Source organism: Pseudorca crassidens, chromosome 12, assembly GCF_039906515.1.
Source record: "Pseudorca crassidens isolate mPseCra1 chromosome 12, mPseCra1.hap1, whole genome shotgun sequence".
Classification (NCBI taxonomy): domain Eukaryota; kingdom Metazoa; phylum Chordata; class Mammalia; order Artiodactyla; family Delphinidae; genus Pseudorca; species Pseudorca crassidens.
The window spans coordinates 26,857,554-26,884,476 of NC_090307.1; the positions used below are offsets into that span (position 1 = coordinate 26,857,554).

At 39.2% G+C, this 26,923-nt stretch overlaps 1 protein-coding gene and 1 pseudogene across 6 annotated transcripts in view; both read right to left on the reverse strand.

Annotated features, from left to right (window-relative positions):
• Positions 1 to 11,543, reverse strand: part of KATNAL2 (katanin catalytic subunit A1 like 2) — an 87,874-nt gene extending 76,331 nt beyond the window's left edge. For 5 of the 6 annotated variants that reach the window (XM_067699169.1, XM_067699165.1, XM_067699164.1 and 2 more), the window contains exon 1: positions 11,423 to 11,537. In XM_067699169.1, coding sequence (XP_067555270.1) covers positions 11,423 to 11,518 — 96 coding nt within the window. In that variant the 5' untranslated portion in view covers positions 11,519 to 11,537. Of the gene's footprint in view, positions 1 to 11,422 lie in introns of all 6 variants that reach the window. The other variant, XM_067699167.1, reaches the window with a different exon arrangement.
• A 5,030-nt stretch (positions 11,544 to 16,573) lies between these two features.
• Positions 16,574 to 17,038, reverse strand: LOC137204028 (small nuclear ribonucleoprotein Sm D3 pseudogene; annotated as a pseudogene).
• Between the last annotated feature and the right edge of the window lie 9,885 nt (positions 17,039 to 26,923).

The following is a 26,923-nucleotide window of genomic DNA, read 5'->3' on the forward strand; positions in this document are numbered from 1 at the left end:
CCCTGAATTTGGATTGAGATATTCCTAGATTACTAGCTCGTCTCCCCAGGCACAAGACAGAAACAAGCCTAAATTACCTCTACAGGAAGATATCATCATCCTTCATCTCAAATTATTTCTAAAAACAAACCATCAACTACACTGCCATATACAGTCTAAGAAAAGAACAACATAAATGAAAAACATTAGGAATAACAGACAACTGAAACAGATTCACATGGGCCTCAAGATACTGGAACTCTCAGACACAGACTTGAGAAAAACTCTTTCAACCAATATCATTTACAATAGTATATAAAAATCAGATAGGAACAAATCTAACAAAAGATGTTTCAGATTTCTTTTGTGGGCTGAATTGTGTCCTCTCCTCCCCAAATTTATACATTGAAGCCCTAACCCTGAATAATTAAGAATGTGACTGTATTTGGAGATAGAGCCTTTAGGGGGTGATTAAGTTAAAATGAGGTCATTAGGGTGGTCCCTAATCCAATCTGACTGGTGTCCTTAGAAGAAGAGGAAATTTGGACACACAAAGCGACACCAGGGATGTTCTCCAATGTAGGAAAGATCATATTGAGGTCACAGCAAGAAGGTGGCCATTTGCAAGCTAAGGAGAAAGGCCTCAGGATAAACCAAACCTGCCAACATCTTGATCTTGAACTTCTAGCCTTCAGAACTGTGAGAAAATAAATTTTTGTTGTTTAAGCCACCCAGTCTGTGACATTTTGTTATGGCAGCCCTAGCAAACTAATACAGCCTCTATGCTGAAAATGACAAAATAGGGATAAGAGGTACTAAAGAAGATACAATGTTTATGAATTGGGAAAATGAATTTTGTTAAGATGTTAATTCTCCTGAAAATTGATCTATAGATTGAATGAAATCTCATGAAAAGCTCAGCAGACTTTTTTGTATAAATTGAAAATCTGATTCTAAAATTTATGTGGAAATTTAGAATAACCAAGACAGCATTGAAAAAGAGTTAAGTCAGAGGATTTACACTACCAGTTTTCAAGGCTTAATACTAGGCCACAATAATTAAGATAGTTTGATATTGGCACAGAGATAGATAAACCTATCAATGGAACAGAACAGAGAGTTCAGAAATAGACCCACAAATATATGATAATGTGATATTTTACAAAGTTGCCACTGTAATTCAAAAAAAAATTTAAAGGTACTGGAGCAACTGGATAACCAAATAAGAAAAAAACAAAGCTTAACCCCTATCTCACATAAAACCCAGAAATTAATTGAAGATAACAATCCTAAATTTTTATGTACATAATAACATGGTATCAAAATAAATAAAGCAAAAATTGACAAAATCAAAACGAGAAATAGGCAAAAAAATACAATCACAGTGAGAGATATTTATATGCCTTCCTCAATAATTAACAGAAGAAGAAGAAAAAAATCTGTAAGATATAAAAGATTTGAACAACACAATTAAGAAACTTAACCATTCACTGAGCCATAAAACAATTCTTGACAAATGTTAGAGGACTGAAATCATGTAGATTGTTATGTAGAATATTGTTATGTAGACACAATGCAGTTAATCTAGAAAACAATGTCCAAAGGTATCAATAGACTTCCCATATGCAAATAATACACTTCTAAATACTTACGGGTCAGAGAAAAATCATAATAGATGTTAGAAAATATGTGAAATTGAATGAAAAGGAAAAAATTAAAATGCTACATATTAAAACACGTGGAAGCAGGCAAAGTAGTGATTGGAGGGAAATTTAAATCTTTAAATGCATCTCTGAAAGAGAAGAAAGGTATATCTCTCCATCTATTTGTATCATCTTTAATTTCTTTCATCAGTGTCTTATAATTTTCTGCATACAGGTCTTAGGTAGGTTTATTCCTAGATATTTTATTCTTTTTGTTACATGGAACAGGATAAAGGAAAAAGAATGAAAAGAAATGAGAAGACAGCCTAAGAGACCTCTGGGACAACATTAAATGCAACAACATTCACATTATAGGGGTTCCAGATAGAGAAGAAAGAGAGACAGGACTGGAGAAAATATTTGAGGTGATTATAGTCAAATACTTCCCTAACATGGGAAAGGAAACAGCCACCCAAGTCCAGGAAGTGCAGAGAGTCCCTGGCAGGATAAACCCAAGGAGAAACGCGCCGAGACACATACTAATCAAATTGACAGAAACTAGAGACAAAGAAAAATTATTAAAAGCAACAAGGGAAAAATAACATACAAGGGATCTCCCATAAGGTTAAGAGCTGATTTCTCAGCAGAAACTCTACAAGCCAGAAGGGAGTGGCACGATATATTTAAAGTGATGAAAGGGAAGAACCTACAACCAAGATGACTCTACCCGGCAAGGATCTCATTCAGATTTGATGGAGAAATCAAAAGCTTTACAGACAAGCAAAAGCTAAGAGAATTCAGCACCACCAAACCAGCTCTACAACAAATGCTAAAGGAACTTCTCTAAGTGGGAAACACAAAAGAAGAAAAGGACCCACAAAAACAAACCCAAAACAATTAAGAAAATGGTAATAGGAACATACATATCGATAATTACCTTAAACGTGATTGGATTAAATGCTCCAACCAAAAGACACAGACTCGCTGAATGGATATAGAAACAAGACCCATATATACGCTGTCTACAAGAGACCCATTTCAGACCTAGGAACACATACAGACTGAAAGTGAGGGGATGGAAAAAGACACTCCATGCAAATGGAAATCAAATAAAGCTGGAGTAGCAATACTCATATCAGATAAAATAGACTTTAAAATAAAGAATGTTTCAAGAGACAAGGAAGGACACTACATAATGATCAAGGGATCAATCCAAGAAGAAGATATAACAATTATAAATATATATGCACCCAACATAGGAGCACCTCAACACATAAGGCAAATGCTAACAGCTATAAAAAGGGAAATCGACAGTAACACAATAATAGTGGGGGACTTTAACACCTCACTTACACCAATGGACAGATCATCCAGACAGAAAATTAATAAGGAAACACAAGCTTTAAATGACACAACAGATCAGATAGATTTAATTGATATTTATAGGACGTTCCATCTGAAAACAGATTACTCTTTCTTCTTAAGTGCACACGGACATTCTCCAGGATAGATCACATCTTGGGTCACAAATCAAGCCTTGGTAAATTTGAGAAAATTGAAATCATATTAAGCATCTTTTCCAACCATAATGCTATGAGATTAGAAATCAATTACAGGGAAAAAAACGTAAAAAAACACAACCGCATGGAGGCTAAACAATAAGTAAATAAATAACCAAGAGATCACTGAAGAAATCAACGAGGAAATCAAAAAATACCTAGAGACAAATGACAACGAAAACATTACGATCCATAACCTATGGAATGCAGCAAAAGCAGTTCTAAGAGGAAAGTCTATAGCAATACAATCATACCTCAAGAAACAAGAAAAATCTCAAATAAACAATCTAATCTTACACCTAAAGGAACTACAAGAACAAATAATAGTGTGACCATTTGACAAAAAAAGAACAAGTAGAAGTCTTTGCTCTAATGGATATCAAGAATGGATACAACTATATTTATTAAGACAGTGTGGTATTAGCACAGGAAATAGACAAAAAGGCCCATGGAACAGACTTGAGGACCCAGAAACAATTCTGCATATTTTTCAAGTCTGTTAAGTTCCATTTTATTCTTCTTATATCTTCTGTTTTTCTCCTTTTTATAATCATGTTTCCCTTAAATGTTTAAACATATTTATAATAGCTATTTTTAAAGACCCTGTCTGCTAATTCTGTCTTTTGTTGTATTACTGGATCTTCTGTTGACTGATTTTTGTCCTGGTTTGGGCACATTTTCCTGGGTTTTATGACCGCTAGTAGTTATTTCCTTGGATGCCAGTCTTGTGAATACCTAGGTTATATTGCCTTCTTTTAAGTATTTTGAGGGTTTTGAGGGGGCAGATAGGTTAGTTATTTGCAGGTAAGTCTGATTCTATCAAGCTTTGTTAGGAAGGAGGTTATCCAAAGTCAATTTTATTCTAAGCCTAGTTTAGGGTTACTCTTAATGCACTGCCTTCCTGGAATCTCTACTAAATGCTCTGCTGTTCCACAAGAAGTCTCCACTCAGGTTGGCTGGACTTCAAATGTCTCTCAATGTTATGTGAGCACCAGTAGTTGTTCAGCTTATAGTTCCCTGATAATTGGTTTTTCCCCAGCTTCATACATTTCCACTCTGTGTATGCACAGCTTAGTATTCAGCCAAAAACTCAGATGTATGGAGCAATTTGTTTGCCTAGCTCCCTCCTCTCTGTTCCTCTTCCCTCCCAATTCTAACCAGCTAAGTCTTCCCAAACTCAACTCCCTTGTCTCATCTCTGCAAAACTGCTGTGCCCTGCCTAGATACTCCCTTGTGTGCTAGAACCCAGTTACTGCTTCCAGGCAGAAGATCTTGTCTCATGATCACATTGCTCAAAGTCTGAAAACAGATTATTCATATATTTAGTCCAGTTTCCTAGTTACATATAGCAGGAAGGCTAGTCTGGTACCATTTACTCTACCACATTTGAGAGCAGAAAGCTTTATCATTTTTTTAATGTTTACAAGATTGACCTGAGTGGAGAGATATATACTTTTTATCCTTAAAAATAAAACCTAATAAAATTAACATTATTTTTACAAAAGAAAGAAAGGATGTTTTTAACCCAAAACATCAGATATACAAAGTCATATCTGTATATTCTCAGTTAGTGGTTAAAAAGAAAAATAAAAGAAAAAACAACAAATCTCCAAGAGTAGCAATGTGACACTAGCAAAATGTTCCAGGTTGTCTGATCAGCCTCCCTTTCTTGGTCCAGGTACAGGAAGAATGGGGTTCAACAGCAGCCACAGCACTTTTGAAGATGCCCACAAGGCTACGGCAGTGCTCGGTAGTGAAGTGCTTAACCTTCCTTATGTAAGAGCAGAGCCGAGAACTTAAAACATGAGTTACTTAAAATTCAGCTTAGCTTTATGGTGAGGTAGAGTTTGTTTAATGAGTATTTAGAACTGCACATTGTTTATAGCTATTGGTATTTCAATAGACGCTTAAATGTTTGAACATTTAAAGCTTAATAAGCCTTAGTTCTCTGAAGAAAAACATTGATGTAATTAAATTTTCAATTACTCTAGTTTTTTTTTTTTTAGGGGCCCATGCAATTAATAAAAGCTAAGGCATTTATCAACGCTCATTTAAAAACCTAATCTGACACCTCATTAATTAGCTAACACTTATAGCAGATATTTTTAATATAAGTTTCACACAAGCAAAGTCACAACTTTTAAAAAGTACATGTAATGACACATGAGAATAAATAAACTTAACTATTTTTCAGATTATTTTGTGTGTACACACGAATGTGTGGATCAATTATGGCTTTCTAAAAACCATTCTTCTGCACTGAGACCAATTACTGTTTGTTTGGTTTTAATTGTATGGTCAAACTAAAAACACTGAAGCAATTGCTCCTCAGAGCTTCCTTGCCCCGAGGATCTTACCTTCAAGTTTAAAAAAAGAAAGTGGCGGAGGTTTACAAATTGCATATAGTCTTATTTTAATTAACTTATTTAAAATTAACACTAAATTTAAAATGGAATAGGAGAAAATTCTCCACTCACAGATTTTGCTACCCACAGATCACTACAACATCAGTACCACAAGAGAGTTCATGATTCATGCCCCATCCAGAACTACTGGATCACAATCTGAATTTTCAAAACATCCCAGGTGTTCAGTGTGCACATTAAAGACTCAGAAGCCCTGCAGAAGCATGATCAGTTTACCAGTCAGGAAAGAAACTTGCCAGAGTCCTTGCCCTCAAGGAGCTTATAGTCTACTGGGGTCAGGGGCGGCAATCAACAAGGAAAAATTCAATTATAATTTCCTGGGATAAAGGTGGCATGGTGATGTCTACTCATTGCATCAAGGAGGGGCACTTTGTCAAGTTTGGGAAGCAGGCTGACCAAGAAAGGCAAGTTCAGATCCTAAAGAACAAAAATGTAAGGGGCAGAGAAACATAAGCTCATTAAGGAGGCCAAGAAGGAAAACAGAACTCTAGGAAACTGTAGCATTATGAAAACCAAGAGAAGAGGCATTTCCCACGGATAATCAACTGTGTCAATGCACAAAACATCATGGGTATCTCAAAACACCACGTTTTATACATAGCAGTCACTAAGTAAGTGTTCATTGTATGAGCTGATGAATAAATGCATATTTACCTCAGTATTAAGTAAAAACCGGGGTATGAATTCAAGAGTATCTAACTCCCATTCTTATGCTCAGCCACCAACCCCTATCATATGCCAAGAAATAACCATATTTAAAAGTAAATTTTAATATATAAACATGTATGACAAACGCCTAGCTTGAAACCAACAATAACAAAATAAAGTTATCTTTTAGGTATGAATCATATATTAGTTCTTTTTTTTTTTTTTTACATTCACCTCTCTGAAACCACCCCCTGCAAAAGCAACTAGTACGAGTCTTTGTACCCAGTAGGCATTCAATAAATATCTGTAAAACAAAACTGTTCTGGAGATTGTTTATCTCTGCTCTCTCCCAAAATCACATTAAAGTGATGGTAAAGGAATTTTTTTTAAAGGAAGGAGTAATTAAGTATAATTTATACACTGAAGAGTGAGGAGAAGCCCCCAACCCCCCCACTCAATTGTCTTTCCCTGTTCAACTCCAACAGTGGTGGCAACCATGCTTGTTTTGCCCTCATTCCCTGTAGAAAGGTGAGAAGGACTTCTCCTTAGAGAAACTGAAGGCCTCAGAGCAAAGACCTACAGACACTAACTGGCATTTGGGGATGTCCCAGTGAAAAGGCCCCTGGCTTCGTGATCATCCTACAGAGAAACCCATCTTTATTGGAAGAGTCTCTTCTAAAACACACGGATTCTAATTAGCTTTTAGGTGTCTCACCTCAGGCAAGGTTCACTAGACTTCTGAGGGAAACCTCCTACATGAAAGACAGAGCACCAGGGAAAAAAGCAAAGAAAAACCTGAGGGGAAATAGACATAATGCTAGGAGCAAAAGACAAAGAGGGAGGTAGGGAGAGAGAGAGGAAACCTCAGGGAGATAAAAGGAGCCATGACATCCTGTAAGAACAAGATGCCGTGAAAAAGGAACATTGAGACAATAAGAAAGTACCTGGAAATAAAAATACAATAGCAGAAGTTTAAAACTCAACAAAATGGGATAAAAAGTTGAAGAGGTCTCTTGATACGAAAAGCAAGAAAAGTAAGCGATGTAAAATAAAACAGAAAACAACATGATTAGAGGTTCCATTTGGAAGTCAAATATCCAATGAATAGGACTGCCAGGGAAAAGAAAAACCTTAAAAATACAAAAGGAAGGAAGGAAGGAAGGAGGGAGGGAGAGAGAGAAAGAAAGAAAAAGAAAGAAAGGAAGGAAGAGCAAGAGAGGAGAAAAAAGAAAGGGAAAAAATTATCTAAAGAAATAATGCAAGAATATTTTCCAGAATTGAGGGCATGAATTCCCTGATCTAAATGGCTCATAACTGCATACCAGTGCTGTGAATGAAAAAGGATTCTCAACAAGCAATATCTTCATGAAAATTCAGAAACCAGGGACGGTAAGGAGAAGATTCTAAAAGCTTTCAGAGAAAGAATAGCACCAGACTTGTTGCAGTCACATTGGAAGCTAAAAGATAATGGAGAAATGCCTTCTCAAATGAGATGAAATCAATTCCAGCCTAGAATATTAATCTCAGCCAAACCATCAACAAGGTGAGAGAAGTACAGAGTTTCATACATGGTACCTTACTTCAAAAACTTTGCCTCCCATGTACCTTTTCTCAGGCAGTCATTGGTCAGTATGTTTCACTAAAACAGGGATATAGGACAAGAAGGAAGAAGACATGGGATCCAAGAAACAGGGTTTCTGACACAGGGAAGAGGGGAAGGGATTTCCCAGGAAGAATGCTGCATAGCAAGCCCAGAGAACAACCAGTCTACAAAGCAGGAGATGCAAGAGGTCCAGAAAGGATATCACTAAGAAAAAAAAAGAAACTGCAAGATTTCCTGGTGAGCTTCACCATATGGAAAGGAGTTTTACAATTCCTTCAGAAAATTTAGGAAGAAAGTAGTCATCAAATATACAGAAAATTAAGCCAAAGGGTAAGGCATAGTTAAGCTATGATTGAGTCCTGCCCAAAGTTAAATAAAAAATAAAATATAACCACAGTGTACCATATCAGCTGTGAATAACACTTTCATGGTCAGATTAATATACATAACTGTACTGAATATGTATTTAACCAAAAATTGTGATAAAATGATCTTGGGAAAATGGAGGAAGGGAAGTTAAGTATGGGCTAGTGATAGAGGATGGGGAAGGAGCAAGGTAGGTTAAAAAAAGCCAAATGCTCATTTTCCATCAAAGTAAATAGAATTTACATCTGAGAATGAAAAATCAGAATTCAGAAGTTTTAACTTGTTATTTTGAAGAAGCTGCTAAGAAGGGTAAAAGCAGTTGCTTCTGGGGAGCAATATTTGAAGGCGGTGTGAAAGGAAGCAGGAAACTTTTTTTCTTAAGTTTTGTAGAACTATTAAATGTTTTTAAACTGAGTGCTGGCATTACTTTGTTTAAAACAGAAATCCAATATATATATATTTAAAATATATATATATATTTTTTTTTAATTTGAAACTACAATAAAAATTAACCAAATAAAAAGGAAGTATTCTTGAAATCCTAATACAGTAGACAACATAGATGATCAAAATTCCTTGTGGACATGCAATCCTCTTTATATCCAACTCACTGATCACCTCCCCCACCTCAACCTTATTCCCTCCACAGACACAGTTCTTGCACTCAGACCCCAAAAGTTCAAGACATCAATGAGCATACCTAAATATGGCTCTTAGTCCCATCTATGGAATAGAACAAAAAAATAAGACTGGGTCTCTGTTTCCAAGTCACATGAATTCTGTTTGAGAGGCTATGTCACATGCAGGAAATAGGTAATAACATAAATTAATCACAATTAAATGGTAACCTGTGTGGTACAAACCATACGGAGTTCAGAAACATGTCAGATCTGAGAGAATGTGCCTGGAGCAGTGCGAGGCAATATGGAAAGTGGTGAGAAAGAGGCTGGATGTAGAAGTTGGGCCACATCACTGCCTGCTCTATAGATCATGTCAAGGTTGGGGGTTATCCCAAGTGTAATGGAAAGCCATTAAAAGGATCCCAGCCAGGGAGTGACACAATTTTAAGATCACTCTGATCATTAGATGAAGAATGGACTGGAAGGAGGCAAAACCAACAGGGGGAATAGTTAAGAGGCTATTGAAATGGTTCAAGTGAGAGATGATAGTGGCTTGGACCTGGATAAAGGCTATTATTAAAGACCCATTATAGAAATAGAATCAGTAAGATTTGCTGATGCCTTCCTTATGTAGAGGACGGGAGGAGGAATTAGCAGGTAGAAGGAGCTAAGGATGATTCCCAGAATTCTGATTGGAGCAATTGGGTGGATGGCGGTTTCACATTCCCAGAGAGAGGAAGACTGGGAAAGATAACAGGTTTTAGAGAAGAAGGTTAAATGTTAGGGGTTGAACAAGTTAACATGCAGATTCTTGAGATTCCCCACTGGATTTGTCAAACAATCAATTGATTCATTGTGCTCTCCGTGTTCCATATTCTAAGATATCACATGGGTTTGGGGCTCAGCAAAGAAGTCCAGTGTAGAGTCAGTTTGGGGGAGTTGCTGGCATACAGATGGCATTGGAAGTCATGAAAATGTATAAGACCATCTAGGACAGTGGTTTTCAAACCTGGAGTGTGCATTTACAATGCAAGTTTCAAGACCCCCATCCCTGAGAGTTTCTGATTCAGTAATTCTCAGGGAGGTGCAGGAATCTGCTTTATTAAAAGCCAGTTCAAAATGTTCTGATGCAGGTAGTTCAGGCTCAGGTTGGAAGGGACAGAGGTGAGGAAGTAGCAACAGCAAGTGTAGCCAATCCTTTCCAGAAGTTGGAGAGAAATTGGAGAAGTTGGAGAGAGGTTGCTAGGTAGAGGGGATGTGAGACCAAAGGGTTACCTTTTTCGTGTATTATTAGTTTTTTTTTTAAAGGTGGGAGACACTAAAGTGGTGGTTCATAACCTTGGCTACACATTATAATCACCTATTGAGATTTTCTAAAATATCAATGCACAGGATACAACAAGACCAGTAAATCAGTATCTCGGGAGGTGGAGCTTAGATACCAGTATTTTTGTTTGTTTGTTTGTTTATTTTTTGCGGTACGCGGGCCTCTCACTGCTGTGGCCCCTCCCGTTGCGGAGCACAGGCTCCGGACGCGCAGGCTCAGCGGCCATGGCTCACGGGCCCAGCCGCTCCGCGGCATGTGGGATCTTCCCAGACTCGGGCACGATCCCGTGTCCCTTGCATCGGCAGGCGTACTCTCAACCACTGCGCTACCAGGGAAGCCCACCAGTATTTTTTAAATTTTTATTTATTTATTTATTTATTTTTGGCGGTACGCGGGCCTCTCACTGTTGTGGCCTCTCCCGTTGCAGAGCACAGGCTCTGGACACGCAGGCTCAGCGGCCATGGCTCACAGGCCCAGCCGCTCCGCGGCATGTGGGATCCTCCCGGACCGGGGAACGAACCCGTGTCCCCTGAATCGGCAGGCGGACTCTCAACCACTGCGCCACCAGGGAAGCCCCAGTATTTTTTAATTTAAATTTTTTAAAATCATTTTTCCCCCTAAAGCATTGCTTTTATTTCCCCAGAGCCTGGCATATAGTACATCTTCAATTCACATTTTTTGTTGTGGAAAGTATTGCTGAGCCAGTTAGCGGATAACACAGACAACAGGAAACAGTATGGTATTGTAAAATTCATGTTAACTTCCTGTGAAAAGGATTGTAATCCAATTACCTACTTTCAAATGGGGAACCGGAACCTGAGAGAGGAATTGAATTCCTAAGGTCTGTCAGCCTTGGTAGTAGTGAATCAGGACCAGAACCCAGTATTCCAACTCCCAGGTCAGTGTTGTCCTGTCTTTGAACAATTCCATTTTGAACACACCCCAAACCCGCTCACCCATCAAGACTCGGCCTGCCTAATAATACCTCGCCTTCGACACCTCACTTCCTCAGTCACAAACCAACCCTGCCGTCTCTCAACAAACCCGTTGTCAAGTCCAAACCCGCCTGCGTCCCAGACCCATCCTTCCCTCACCCCCTGCCTCAAGCCCAGTCCCCAGACTTGGCGCTTGCTCCACTCGGGCAGCGGACTCTGTCACCATAGCAACTGGAGACACTCGAATCGGCCCGCAGCAACAAGGGGAGAGAAGCTCCTGGTAGTACAATTCTTTTTTTGTATATGCTTTCCTTACCGCTTCCCGCGCCTGATGAGTGAATTTGAGAGTCTGGTAAGAAAGCTCCATCGACAGCAGGGAGAAAAGGAACCAGTTTCTAGGCTGACAGTACATCCACCGATGGCGGCTCAGGGAAACCTGACGCTTAACCAGCCCGCCCCCTTCAGGATTGGCCAGAGCCTGGACATGCCAGCCAATCACTGGGCAAAGATGGACTCTTTACTCATGCCAATCAATGTTAAAATAAGTCTGTTAATCCAGAGGTTTTGCACGGCACTGACCAATCGAGAGACAGAAAGGGGATGATTGGCAGGTCTTGGGTCATTTGCAATTGTTTTGTTTCCCTAAATTCTGTCTCTAAAGTTTATGCACCATAGTATTTGTCCTTGATTTCGGCAGTTGTTCAGGCCTTCGTGACCCAATGCTTCTGTTCCCAAGACTCTATTTTGGCATCCCGTCTTCTCTAGGCCCCCCTCTCCCTCCTGATTAAGAAAAAGGTTTGGAAATTCCTTCCTGCTTTACTTTGAAATTGTCTGTACTTGGTCCATCTAGACTGATAGAATCTGATGTGGACTATGGCTGTCAGGGGCTATCTTGGATGCAAACTGTGCATTAAACTTTTCCTTCCCCTCCAATTTCCCCCACATCAGACCTACTCATTAGAAGTGGACAAACATGGACTTTACTTTTTCCTCTGCTTTATTTTCTTCATCTACTAACTACTCTTGTGTCTTCAAGGTCTTTCCCTTCAGTCTCTTTTGCTATGAATCTTATTCTAAACATCTTCTCCTCATTATCTTTGGCTTCCTTCATCCATTCTCCCCTCAGTATACAAAAATATTCAAGTCTCCTCAATCTAAAAAAAAAGTTCTCGGGCTTCCCTGGTGGCTCAGTGGTTGAGAGTCCCCCTGCCGATGCAGGGGACACGGGTTTGTGCTCCGGTCCGGGAAGATCCCACATGTCGCGGAGCGGCTAGGCCTGTGAGCCATGGCTGCTGAGCCTGCGCGTCTGGAGCCTGTGCTCCTCAACGGGAGAGGCCACAACAGTGAGAGGCCCGCGTACCACAAAAAAAAAAAAAAAAAAAAAAAAGAGTTCTCATCTTGTATTGTTAAATTGAATCACCTCTCTGGCACTCACTTCAAGCTTTCTGGAAGAACTGGCTATCCTCTTCTTCACTTCGTCACCTCCCATTCATTTCTCAACACTTTCTGCTCCTACTTCTTTGAAGCTGTTCTTGCCAAAGTTGCCAATAACTTCCTAAATAGGAAATCCAATTATAGATTATTTTACACTTTACCAAATTTAAACTTGGCACCATTTGAAGTTGTTCACTGCTCTCTCATTAGTAATAATAGCTATAATTTATTAAACATTTAAAGTAGGGCACCAGGCAATGTACTATGTGATTTATGTGTTTATCCAATTTACTCCTAACACCCCATGGAAAGTTATTAATACTCCCAATTTACAGTTGTGGAAACAGGCTCAAAGAGCTGAGTTAGCTCATTTTAGGTTATCCAACTAGATAGAGTTAAGATGCAAACCTAGGTCTCCTGACTGAAGCCAGTGTTCCTTTCCACTACACTCTCTTGCTATTCTTTCTGTCCAGTTTCACCTGTCATTCCCACCCTGACCCAGACACCTCCCCTCATCTCTCACTCCAGCATAAATGAACTGCTTACAATGCTTGTGAACCAGTCCTGAGCAGTTCATTTTGCTTGGAGGATCATTCCTACCTCATTTGCCTAATTAAAGCCTATTTTGCCTACTAAGAGTCAGCTCCGGAATCACTTTCTAGGACAAATCAGTGGTGTTTATCAGATCACAATACTTACTCCAGGCAGAGCTTAGGTGGAGAGAAAACTAATTCCTGATTCCACTATTTATCCTTTTACGCTACACTTAGCACATTCTTTTGTTGACATGACTTTCAAAAAAGTTAAAAACATGGGCTTCCCTGGTGGCACAGTGGTTGAGAGTACGCCTGCCGATGCAGGGGACACGGGTTCGTGCCCCAGTCAGGGAGGATCCCACATGCTGCGGAGCGGCTGGGCCCGTGAGCCATGGCCGCTGGGCCTGCGCGTCTGGAGCCTGTGCTCCTCAACGGGAGAGGCCACAACAGTGAGAGGCCCGCGTACCGCAAAAAAAAAAAAAAGTTAAAAATATGATTCTCTTTGATATGAACGGACATAATGTCAAAGGTTTTATCTAACTCACTGAGGGAGCCAGTAAGATGGTAAAGCTGGTTTAAAGAGCATTTTGGGGAACTGGGTATTTATAGGCATTTTGAGAAGAAAGGTTAGGATAAGATTGCTAGCTTAGATACAAAATTAGTTAATGTTCTACAGGGCAGTAAAATCTTGACATTTTCTTTTCTAAAGGACATAGAAACATTCCTCTAGTTTTGGCCATTTACATTTAAATTTTAACTAATTAAAATTAAATAAAGTTAAACATTCAGTTCCTCAGTCACACTAGCCACATTTCACATATTCAATTGTCATATGTAGCTAATGGCTAATATATTGGACAACACAGATATAGAACATTTCCATCATCGCAAAAAGTCCTTTTGGAAAGCAGTTGGGCCTCTTAAACATTGCTCTAGTATGACATTGAAAGGATATGCTGTACTATCTTTTGACTTATTTCCAAATGTAATATAAGTGTTTCTAAAGAATTTTCTCTACATAACCACTGGCTTTCAAATGTTTCCAACTGAGACACACATTAAGAAATACATTTTTGGTCAACTAATGTTTGACAAGGAAGCCAAGAATACTCAATGGGTAAAGGACAGTCTCTTCAATAAATAGTGTTGGGAAAACTGGATATTCCCATGCAAAAGAATGAAATTGGACTCTTATCTTACACCACTCACAAAAACTATCTTGAAATGGATTAAGGACTTGAATGTAAGACCCGAAACCATAAAAGTCCCAGAAGAAAACCTAGGGAAAAAGCTCCTTAACATTGGTCTTGGCAATGATTTTTTTTTTTCAATATGACACCAAAAGCACACATGACCAAAACAAAAATGAACAGGTGGGATTATATCAACCTAAAGGCTTCTGCACAACAAAAGAAATGATTGATAAAAAGAAAAGGCAACCTATGGAATGTAAGAAAATATTTGCCATCGTTCTGATAAGGGGTTAATATACAAGATGTGTAAGGAACTCATACAACACAATAGCAAAAAACCAAACAATCCAATTTTAAAATGGTCAGAGGACTTGAATAGATGTTTTCGCAAAGAAGACATACAAATGACCAACAAGTACATGGAAAGATGCTCAACCTCATTAATCATAAGGGAAATGCAAATCAAAATCAGAATGATATATCATATCACACCTGTTGGAATGGTTATTATTAAAAATACAAGAGATAAGGATGTGGAGAAAAGGGAACTGCACTCTCAGTGAAACCATAAACTAGTACAACCACTATGGAAAACGGTATGGAGGTTTTTTTAAAAAATTAAAAATAGAGCTATCATATGGTATAGCAATTCCACTTCTGGATACATACCCATAGGAAATGAAATCACTATCCTGAAGAGGTATCTGCACACCCATATTCATTGCAGCATTATTTACAATGGCCAAGATATGGAAACAACATGAGTCCAGATGGTCATAGTAAACATCTTTAAAGGGCTGAAAGAAAACCAAATACTGTGAAGTTAAGTGTTCTATACCCAGTGAAAATATTCTCCAGAAATTAAGGTGACTTGGAAAGGGTGACTGCCAGGACCTGGGAGGTCAGAAATGAGGCTGTGTAGCCTAGATGAGGGGTCATGTCATGGGGACTATCATGAATGAGACACTCTCAGAGGACATCTTTGGAGGTCACTTGACCCCTGACTTACTCCCAGTGTTAGTTTTCTAGAATAGAGATCTTATCACACTACTACCTACAAAATCCTGTAACCTAGAGCATTCAAATCCCTCATTTTCACATGTACATCACTCCCCAATCTCATCTCACCCTGTCTTAAAATTAGTTTTTTGTTTTGGGTTTTTTTCTCTTCTTCGAATATTCTTTTTTTATTAACATCTTTATTGGAGTATAATTGCTTTACAATGGTGTGTTAGTTTCTGCTTTATAACAAAGTGAATCAGTTATACATATACATATGTTCCCATATCTCTTCCCTCTTGCATCTCCCTCCCTCCCATCCTCCCTATCCCACCCCTCCAGGCGGTCACAAAGCACCAAGCTGATCTCCCTGTGCCATGCGGCTGCTTCCCACTAGCTATCTACTTTATGTTTGGTAGTGTATGTATGTCCATGCCTCTCTCTCACTTTGTCACAGCTTACCCTTCCCCCTCCCCATATCCTCAAGTCCATGCTCTAGTAGGTCTGTGTCTTTATTCCCGTCTTATCCCTAGGTCCTTCATGACCTTTTTTTTTTTTTCCCTCAGATTCCATATATATGTGTTAGCATGAGGTATTTGTTTTTCTCTTTCTGACTTACTTCACTCTGTATGACAGACTCTAGGTCCATCCACCTCACTACAAATAACTCAATTTTGTTTCGTTTTATGGTTGAGTAATATTCCATTGTATATATGTGCCATATCTTCTTTATCCATTCATCTGTTGATGGACACTTAGGTTGCTTCCATGTCCTGGCTATTGTAAATAGAGCTGCAATGAACATTGTGGTACATGACTCTTTTTGAATTATGGTTTTCTCAGGGTATATGCCCAGTAGTGGGATTGCTGGGTCATATGGTAAAATTAGTTTTAATTAAAGCTACCACTTTAGAAAGAAAACACAAAGGCAGCAGCATGTGTTTTTTCCTTTAAGAGAGGAACCCATTTTTTCTCACTGAAATTCTCCAGCTAGATTTGTTGGGCTAGGGCAGGGTCTCTCTATCTCAGCACTGTTGACATTCGAGGCCAGATAGTTCTTTGTTGTGGGGGGCTAACCTGAGCATTGTAGGATGTCTAGCAGGTCCCTGACCTCTACCCACTAGAGGCCAGAGCACCCCCAAATTGTGACGACCAAAAATATCACCAGACATTGCCAAATGCCGATTGTCCCGTGGAGGGCAAAATTGCCCCAGGTTAGACCTATCTCTTTTTCTCAAGAAGAAAAAAAACCCCACTGCCATGTTTATTAAATTTAATATTTCTCCTCATCTAAAGAGAAAGATGTCAAAGAAAACCTAAGGCATATACATAAGCATGCGCTTCACCACCACCACACCCCAACCCAGATAACCTAAAAGAAAAAACAAGGGCAAAGTTCTCTTCAACAATGTATCTTTGCTTCTGGAAGATGTTTCCACATCCTCTTTCTCCTGAGGCCATTTGGGCCTTCAGAATAGCAGTTTTTCACCGGCTGGCCCCGAGCCTTGGTTTTTCTTTTTCATGCTTTTTAACGTGGGTGAGTTTTTCAGCATATCTGGCAAGATCAGAAAGTGGATCTTCCTGCCACAGATGTACAGTCCAGGTGAGCCGCCCATCACCTCTGTAGGGGACTGTGACCTTGCACATCTGGCAGTTCCTGTTGTCCTGTGCCTCATGAACTTCCCATGATACACGTCGCCGGGTTTGTCTGACATTCACAATGTGGTCCTCAGCCTCATGTAGGACCTGAACATGCACAGCAATAGACATCTCTGAGGAAGAGCGTGCTGCTCCTGTCTCCCTTTCTTTTGCGCCTCCAGGAACAGGTGTGTGAACAACCTGCCCACGCTGCCAGAACCATTTCAAAAAATGTGTCCATTAATTGCTTCCTATACTATTCATACCTACAGACAAAAGAAAAACTCCCCTCTTTCTAAGGAAATTTTTATTTTCCTCTCCTTCTGTAAAACATCCGTTACATTTCTTATCCTTGAGTTTTAAAACATTGTTTCAATAATCACCAAAGTAGCAAAATTGCATTGGGTGTCCACGTTATTGATGCTTCCAAGTTGTGTCATTTGACGTGTATGAAACAGAGCCAAAGCTTATCTCTTGTTTCTCAAGAGATATTATTTCTTTTTTTTTAAGGCATATTATTTCTAAAATATTGAAAAACACAGTGCAACTTCAGTTGGAGAAAACGAGTTATTCCACTTGTTCTTTCTCTTAGAGCAAGGATGTTTTATAGGGTGAACTCTGAGTGTTTTTTATTCATAAACTTTTTTGTTTTACCGATTATGCTCTTCAAATTGTGCGTGAATCCATCAATGCCTATCCCTTTCTCTTCAGTAGCCTCTTCCCATACAAACACCTTGGAATTCTGTATTCACAGCCTCACTTATGTCAAACCACCTTCCACAGAGCTTCTATAGGCATGCAAGAATGAGGGAGAGTTTTCAAGAATGACAAGAAAGATACCCGCCTAACTGCAAACCCTCTAACAGTCAACTATAACTCATTTCTGAATATATATTGTTAAAACTCCATTTTTTATGTCACCTAAAAAGAATGTATCCTGTGATTCTTTAAAAACTGTTACCTCTGTCAGTGGAAAGAGAAAAAGTTTTAATCATACAGACAGTCTGTGTTGGTATAAATCTCTCTCTGCCAACAGTTGTTGAAACATAAGAATAGAGAGCTTTTACTGGATCTTATCCAAAAATAGAATGAAATCTGGGTTTTAACCTTCACTGTTATCAGTGTCATTTTCTAATTTACCCTAAATGGTATCAGAATGTGTGCCCTGTCTTCCTAACTTTATCTGTGAACAGTCCTCCTGCTGCCATTCCTGCAACCACATTCAGAGGCACACAGGCCAGGATTGGAATCTTGCCCCATCACTTACTGCTCTGTGATTTAGGAAAGGTATTGGACCTGTTCAAGCCTTGTATCGTCATCTGTAAAATGGAAACAGTAATACCTTCTCATAGTGAAATGAGACCTTGTGTGGGAAAGACTGCCCTAGTCAAGTTTCCCTGATTAAGAGATTGCTAATTTTTGTTGTTGCTGTTGTTGGTTTGTTTCTAAGAGAATGAATAACCAACAAAGAAAGTAACCTACCTGTATTAGTTTTAAAAATGAAGGGAGAGGATTTTTCTGGAAGAATAGTCGGGTAACTTTTGTCATTAGCCAATGAAACATTGAACAACAAGGTTCAGAAAGGGTAGATACCAGTGCAGCTTTCAGGACCTCAGCAGTTGTTCCTTTCACTCAAAAATGTCCTGCCATTAACATGACTCATCTTCAAACTTCATTAGCGCACATGTCACTCAGGATAAATTTTTGAGAAAAAGAACCTGATTGCTTCCCCCTGGCTAACATATGGGTTTTTCTCAGTCTCCTCTCCTCCAAATCCAATCAGCTGTGGCTAGGAAGGAGGTTCCTATGTCTCAGGTTTGCAGGGCCTCTGAGGAGAGCAAGGCTGACATGCACCCCAAAATGTAAGTGGTTCTAGTGATTGGAAATGCACATAATAAGTGCTTAATGGGTCTTAGCAATTGTTGTCATTGTTGAGAGTGTACCCTGTCATTTTCAGGCTCCATACATTTGATTACATCATTTTTTTTAACCACTGAAATGTTATTCCTCCTCTATATGAATGAAAATGAAATCATTCATTTTTTTCATTCATCCAGAAAATATTTATTTCATGCTTAATATGAGTCAAATGGTGTTCTTGGCAGTGGGGATACAGTGGAGGACAAAGTCCCTGCCTTCCTGGAACTTATATTCTAGTGGGGGCGGGGACTCTGGGAAGAATTGTACCCATAAACCATGAATTAATATAATTTGAGGTAGTGAGAAGTGCCACAGTTTGAGGGAATAAGTAATGACAGTGGAGGAAGAATAAAGGCTAAATGTGGGAGATAAAACAGGGCCTGTGGACTCCGGTAAGGAGTTCAATTTTTATTTTTCGAGTGCTGTAAACCTGTTGAAAGATTTTGAATAGGGGATGGTGAGATCAGATTTATATTTATCAAAAATCATTCTGGATGTTACATGGAGAATGATTGTAGTGGTACAAGATAGAAAGCAAGATAGAAAGACAGGAGGCTACTGTGGTCATCCAGGACAATGGTGGCAGTAGCAGTGAAGTGAAGAATGATCAGATTTAGGATGCATTTTGGGTTTTGTTTCACTATGAAATATTTCAAGCATACAAATATAGAGGATAATAGGTTGGTATACCTACCTTTCAATTCTATCATATCTTAACATTGTGCCCTATTTGCTTCAGATCTTTTTTTTTAAGAAGGAAGACTTTACAAACATAGTAGAATCCCCCAGAATAGCCTACAGATCCTATTCCCTTCCTCTCAGAGGTACCCACTGTCCTGGTTTTGATACTCATCATTCACATGTATGTTTTCTATCACATATGTACCTATCCATAAATATACAGCATTGTTTTCCCTTTTTGCAAAATTTACATGAAAGGTATATAACTTTTTCCAACTTGATTGTTTCATTTGGCATTGTTTTGGGGATTTGTCCATATTCTTTTTTTTTTTTTTTTAATTTTATTATTTATTTATTTATTTATTTTTGGCTGGGTTGGGTCTTCGTTGCTGTGCGTGTGCTTTTTTTCTAGTTGTGGCGAGCGGGGGCTACTCTTCATTGCGGTGCATGGGCTTCTCATTGCGGTGGCTTTTCCTGTTGCAGAGCACGGGCTCCAGGCGTGCGGGCTTCAGTAGTTGTGGCACGTGGCTCAGTAGTTGTGGCTCGTGGGCTCAGGAGTTGTGACTTGTGGGCTCTAGAGCGCAGGTTCAGTAGTTGTGGCGCACGGGCTTAGTTGCTCCGTGGCATGTGGGATCTTCCTGGACCAGGGCTCGAACCCGTGTTCCCTGCATTGGCAGGCGGATTCTTAACCACTACACCACCAGGGAAGCCCTGTCCATATTCTTATATGAAGCTCTGGCTCTATTCATTTTTTTCTTACTGTATACATAGCATTCTTTTGCAGGAACATACCACAATGCATTTATCTACCCTATCCTTGATGGACAAGTTGTTTTTAACTTTTCTCTGTTAAAAACAGTGATGGAATAAATATTCTTGTACATATCTCCTGGTGCACATGTGCCTGTATAAGAGTTTCTCTAGGTTAGTACTTCCTAACTTCAGGTCATGCACACAAAGAAAACAATAAAATTTCTAGGGCTTCCCTGGTGGCGCAGTGGTTGAGAGTCCGCCTGCCGATGCAGGGGACATGGGTTCGTGCCCCGGTCCAGGAAGATCCCACATGGTGCGGAGCGGCTGGACCGTGAGCCATGGACGCTGAGCCTGCGTGTACGGAGCCTGTGCTCCGCAGTGGGAGAGGCCACAACAGTGAGAGGCCCGTGTACCGCAAAAAAAAAAAAAAAATTTCTGTGTTATGTTAATAAACTGGAGAGGATTTAGGAATATCTATATGGAGCTTGATGAAAAAGCTCATTATTTTTTTCATATAATTATAAGAAAGAGTGGAATACTAAAGTATTAAGGAAAATATAAAATATTAAATTTGCATAAAACTTCCAAATAAAAAATTTCAGAAGTTTTAGTGAAGAGCTTAAGAGCACTTCTATGGGCAGGTTTAATGTTTGAATTGTCTGTACTTTTTTTTTTTTGGCGGTACGCGGGTCTCTCACTGCTGTGGCCTCTCCCGTTGCGGAGCACAGGCTCCGGACACGCAGGCTCAGCGGCCGTGGCTCACGGGCCCAGCCTCTCCACGGCATGTGGGATCTTCCCGGACCGGGGCACAAACCCGTGTCCCCTGTGTGGGCAGGCGGACTCTCAACCACTGCGCTACCAGGGAAGCCCTGTCTGTACTTCTTGATCAAGACATTTTAATGACAATGTCTTCAAGTTCTTATTGACAAGATATTTTGCATTTTTGCAATCATTCAAAAGTTGAAATTATATTTTAAAAATCAAGTAACCAGTCCTTTTCTATCATTGACAAATATAATTTTGAAATTTTTTGATAAATAAAATAGGTTTTAGATTCTAGCTGTGCAGATAGCACAGAGTTCCTTTCTATATACCCCAGTTTCCTTGATTATTAACATCTTTTTTTAAATTTAATTTTTATTTTACATTGGAGTATAGCTGATTTACAATGTTGTGTTAGTTTCAGATATACTGCAAAGTGAGTCAGTTATACATATACATATATCCATTCTTTTTCAGATTCTTTTCCCATATAGGTTGTTACAGAATATTGAGTAGAGTTTCCTGTGCTATGCAGTAGTTAACATCTTGTATTAATATGGTATATATGTCACAACTAGTGAACGAATATTGAGACATTATTACTAACTAAAATTCATATTTTATTCAGATTTCCTTAGTTTTTGCCTCGTGTCCTTTTTTATACCAGAATCTAGCCAGGATACCATATCATATTTAGTTGTTGTGTCTCCTCAGGTTCTCTTTGCTGTGATGATTTTTCTGACTTTCTTTGTTTTTAATGACCTTGACACTTTTAAGGAATAGTGGTCAGGTGGTTTGTAGAATGCTCCTTGATTGGGATTTCTCATACTTTTTCCCATGATTCAACTGGGGTTGTGTGTTTTTTGAGAGAAAGATCACAGAGATAAAGTGCCATTCTCATCACATCATATCAAGGGTACATACTATCATCATGGCTTATTATATCTCATCAGAACCTGAGAGATGATAAAACACTGTTTCAAGACAATCTTTGTCATAGAGAGCAAATGAAAATAGACTTGTAGCAGCTTCCAATCCTTTAAAATTTGTTGAAATTCGAAAACAAAAAAAAACAAACGACGGGATGTAAAAATGAGTAAAGGACTGAATAGACATTTCTCCAAAGAAGTTATTCTGAAGGCCAATAAGCATATGAAAAGATGTTCAACATCACTAACCATTAGGGAAATGCAAATCAAAACCACAAGGAGATATCATCTGATGCCTATTATGATGGCTACTACTAAAAACCAGAAAATAACAACTGTTGATGAGGGTGTGGAGAAGCTGGAACCCTTGCACACTGCTGGTGGGAATGTAAAATGGCACAGCTGCTTTGGAAAACAGTATGGCAGTTCCTCAAAAAATAAAAATAGAAGTACCATATGATCCAATAATTCCGCTTCTGGGTATATACCCAAAAGAATTGAAAGCAGGATCTAGGAGAGATATTTGTTCACATTAGTCACGATAATCAAAAGGTGGAAGCAACCTGCTATTGACCGAATGTCTGTGTCCCTCAAAAACCCATATGTTGATGCTTCAATCCCCAATGCAATGATATTTGGAGGTGGGGTCTCTGGACAGTAATTAGATTTAGCTTAGGTCATGAGGGTGGAGGTCCTAGGATTGGCTTAATGCCCTTATAAGAAGATCAAGAAACCAGAGCTCTCTGTCCCCATAATGTAAGGATATATTAAGAAGGTGGTCATCTGTAAACCCGGAAGTGGATCCTCATCAGACACTAAAGGCTGGCACCTTGATCTTAGATTTCTGAGCCTCCAGAACTGTGAGAAATGTTAGCTATTTAAGTCACACATTCTGTGGTATTTTGTTTTAGTACCCCAGCCTGATTAAGACACAACCTAACTGTCCATGGACAGATAAATGGATAAACAAAATACGGTGTATAACAATGGAATATTATTCAGCCTTAAAAAGGAAGAAAATTTTTTGTAATATGTTACATCATGGATGAACTTTGAAGACATCATGCTAAGGGAAATAAGCCAGTCACAAAAAGACACATACTGTATAATTCCATTTATATCAGGTACCTAGAGTAAAGTCATGAAGAAAGCAGAATGGTGATTGCCAGGGTCCAGGGGGAAGAAAAGAATAGGGAGTTATTGTTTAATGAGTATGGAGTTTCAGTTTTGCAGATGAAAAGAATTCAGGAGCTGGATGGTGGTGATGGCTGTACAGTAACGTGACTATACTTAATGGCACTGTATCGTACACTTAAAAGTGGTTAAGTTGGTAAACTTTATATTGTGTATATTTTATCACAATTTTTAAAATTGTTGAGGCTTACTCTATTATGCTCAATTTTGGTAAATATTCCATATGTACTTAAAATAATGCATTTTCTGCACATTATTTGTAATCACTGGGTCAAATTTGTTAATTATGCTGTTCCAAAAATCTATATCTTTAATGATTTTCTGTTTGCTTTTTGTATCAATTACTGAGAGAGGTATGGTAAAATGCTTCACTATACTTGTGGATTTTCTCACTGTAGTTCTGTAAGCTACATTAAGTGCATGTCATTAGGTGCATACAGATTTAAAATTGCTATATTTTACTGGTGAACTTAACTCACTCAGAAAAGTCCCAAGTATGGTATCCCCATCAGGTCTATAAATGTAGACCATTTATAGTTCCTCCTGGTCCAGAGGCAATTTACTAATCAGAGGTCATTTTTATCATAAACCTCTATCATGTTTCCTGGTGAACAGAGCTAGAAAATTAGCTGAAGGTTAAGTTCTTATGTAGACAGGAAAAGGTTTTGTTAACCCTTTACCTATAGTGATTTTTTTTATCAGTCTGAAAAATCTCAGACTTTATCTCATCACATATTGCTACTGTCTCATTTTGGTTTTTTGTTCTTTGAGGACTCCAATTAAATATTTGTTAGACTTTTCTGGCATTATCTTCTGTCTCAAATCTATGTCTCTAATATTTTCTTACGCATTGTCCATCTTTTTGTTTCCCTGAGCTTCATTCTAAATAGTCTTCTAACATGTTCCTGTTTTTAATTCTCTCTTAAACCATGTGTAATATACATATATACCTATAAACTTATCCATTGAGTTCTTAAACATCTCAATTCTAGAGTTTCTATTAGATTATTTTTTCAAGGTTTGTTTATTTACTTATTTGTGTAAGCTTGCTTTTATTGCAGTCTTTTTCTGATTTTTGATTATGTTTGGTCATTTAATTTGTAAAATTTTATGTGGTTAATTTGAGGTTTGGGCTAATGATATCTTCATCTGGAGAGAATTTTTGTTTGATTCTGCCCAGTGTCTGTGGAGTACCACTCTAGGATCTGTTTATTCAGTATTCAAGGAGTGAGATTTCCTGATTACTATAAAACCTGAACGCAATTCGTGGAAGTGCTGATTTATTTCTGGTTTATCTTTACCCTACGGGATCTTGTATTAAATATGGGGGGTGTTTATTGGACTTTGCTTCTTCTGTGGCACTAGATTTAGATTTATGTCTCTCTTGCCCAGCAATCCTGCAAAAGTCATAGCTCAGTTTATAGATTTTACTTTTGGACTGTCAAATGTCTCAGGATAAATATTCAGTTTAACTGCCTAGAACACTGCCTTCTAAGATTTTGACTGGTTAACTCCTTACATTTGGCACTTGCTTCTGATTTTCTAAATCCAGATTTTTTGGTTGTTCTTAGTTGCTGAGTTGTATCAAATTACCAATTTCTTTAACATATATGCTAGCGTGAAACCATCCTTGCATTACTGGCATAAAATCTGCTTATAAGTTAGATAGGAAAATTAATTTTTGTTTGGTTTTGGCATTGAGGCTATAATAGCATTTTAAAATGTTTCCCTCATTTTAAAATTCTCTCTACAGTATTAGAAATCAGATCATTGGTTATTTCTGGTGGGAGGTTTGACTGGGAAGGGGCAGGAGGGAATTTTCTGGAGTGATGAAAATGTTCTGTATCTTGATAAGCATTTTTCAAAACTAATTGAAGAGTTTACTTAAGATAGGAGGATTTACCTATATGTTATTTATGCCTTAATAAAAATTGTTCAAATACTAATAACTGTTGAATCTAGTTGGAATGTATACAGATATTCATTGTTATGCTTTCAACTTTTGTTTGTGTTTAAAAATTCCAGACTAAAAAATTGGGAATATAAAAGATAAATTCATTGTTCATTTTCTTTGATACTGTATAGTTTCAGTAAAGGTTAAGGTAAAGTGTAAAGGAGCAAAGAAATGTGATTAAAATAGATGTGTTCTTGGCAAAAGAAGAAAGGTGGCTTGAAACTATCTAGGAGACTTGAACACAGATATAGGGAAAGAGGAAGAAATCAGTGGAAAGGAAAAGAGAGATGTTGAGATCAAGAGGATTGATGGGTTCAGAGACAGGCAGAGAAAGGATTAACAGGACAGGTGCTTAGAAACTAAACTCAGTATTTCATGCATGGTGCTTCTTATGGGTTGTAAGTTCCTTGGTGGAAGGGCTGTACTGTATTCTATAAATCTTTATTCCCCGGAAGATCCTAGCTCACATTGGCCTTCACTTAATGTCTGTTGAACAATGTTAAACTCTACTGAGGTGGAAATCAAGGTCTAAGGAGAATAAGCCAAGATCAAGAAAAAGCCAAGCTAAAGTTAATGGTGGAAAGCCAGAATTAGAACCTACTCTAGATACTGTTCATTCTTTTACTCATTAAACCAATGAGAGGCCCACAGTTTTCCAAGCATTTGTCAGTCATTATAGTCTAGCGGGTTTAAAAACACTTTTAAGAAAAAAAGTTAAACGATAATTATTTATATAATAATCACACAAAGACCTACGTAATTACCATGGAAAAATATCAGGAAGGAAATATTCGGATCCTATGAGCAGTCAGAGAGGGATCTGAATTAAAATGGGGGCATGTGGGTTTAGGGAAGGTCTTTCTGAGGAAGTGACACTTAAACTGAGAGCTGAAGGATGAACAGGAATTAGGCGAAGAGGTGTAGTGGTAAACTATTCTTGGCCCAGGGATCAACATTAGGTGTCTTAAATGGATTCCATCCACCTCTTCAAGGAAATTTGAACCCTGGATTTGGTCCAGCGAATTTTTTGACCAGCTTAACTCAGCATCTTCTCATCCTTTGTCAGCAAGTCAGGAGTGCCGTGGAACTTCCTTCCATCTTCTCTTCCTCTGACATTTCATTTTTCTCAGCTATCTTATTTCCCTGATCCCTCGACTTTCTATCAGGGTCCTTCTGGGCGCTCTCCTATTTCACTTCTCCAACTTCCCTCCCCCAACCCTTTCAACTCTGCAGTCCTTGACATTCAGTCGCCCTTCAAAGTCAGAAAGAACCAGCCAGGTTAGTACTGAGGATATTATCAACCCAAAAAGGTCTCACCAACCTTGCCCCATTAGATCAGAACAATAGCTTATCCAACACCCATATTTAGGTTGTTTCGCCACAACTACTCCGGGGGATGTCTTTATTTGTGGGTGCTCCCTCCGTCCACAGCCACCGTGGGGAAGGGCACTGTAAATGCTCCCGTCACGAGTCCCGGCCATTTCTTCTTCCTCTCCGTCCCTCCCACAGCCCAGGCCCTCCTCCAGTCCCGCGGGTAACGCTGCAGTCGCGAGGGCGCTTCAGGGACTGGGGCTGGGCCTCCGCGCCGGAGCGAGGAGGCACCCGCGGGCTGAGGGCTGCACGGCGACAAGGCCGAGTGCCGGAAGGCGTGCGGGAGGTGGACAGGCAGCGGGAGGGGGCGGGGACTCAGGCGAGGCCAGAGCCGCAGGCCTGGGGGGCTGGCGGAAGACGCGGGCGGAAAGCGGCTGGCCGAGAGGGCGGGGCGCCTGGAGGGCGGGGCCGCGCTCGCCGGGGGCGGAGCTCCGGCGGTGGTCACGTGACGGG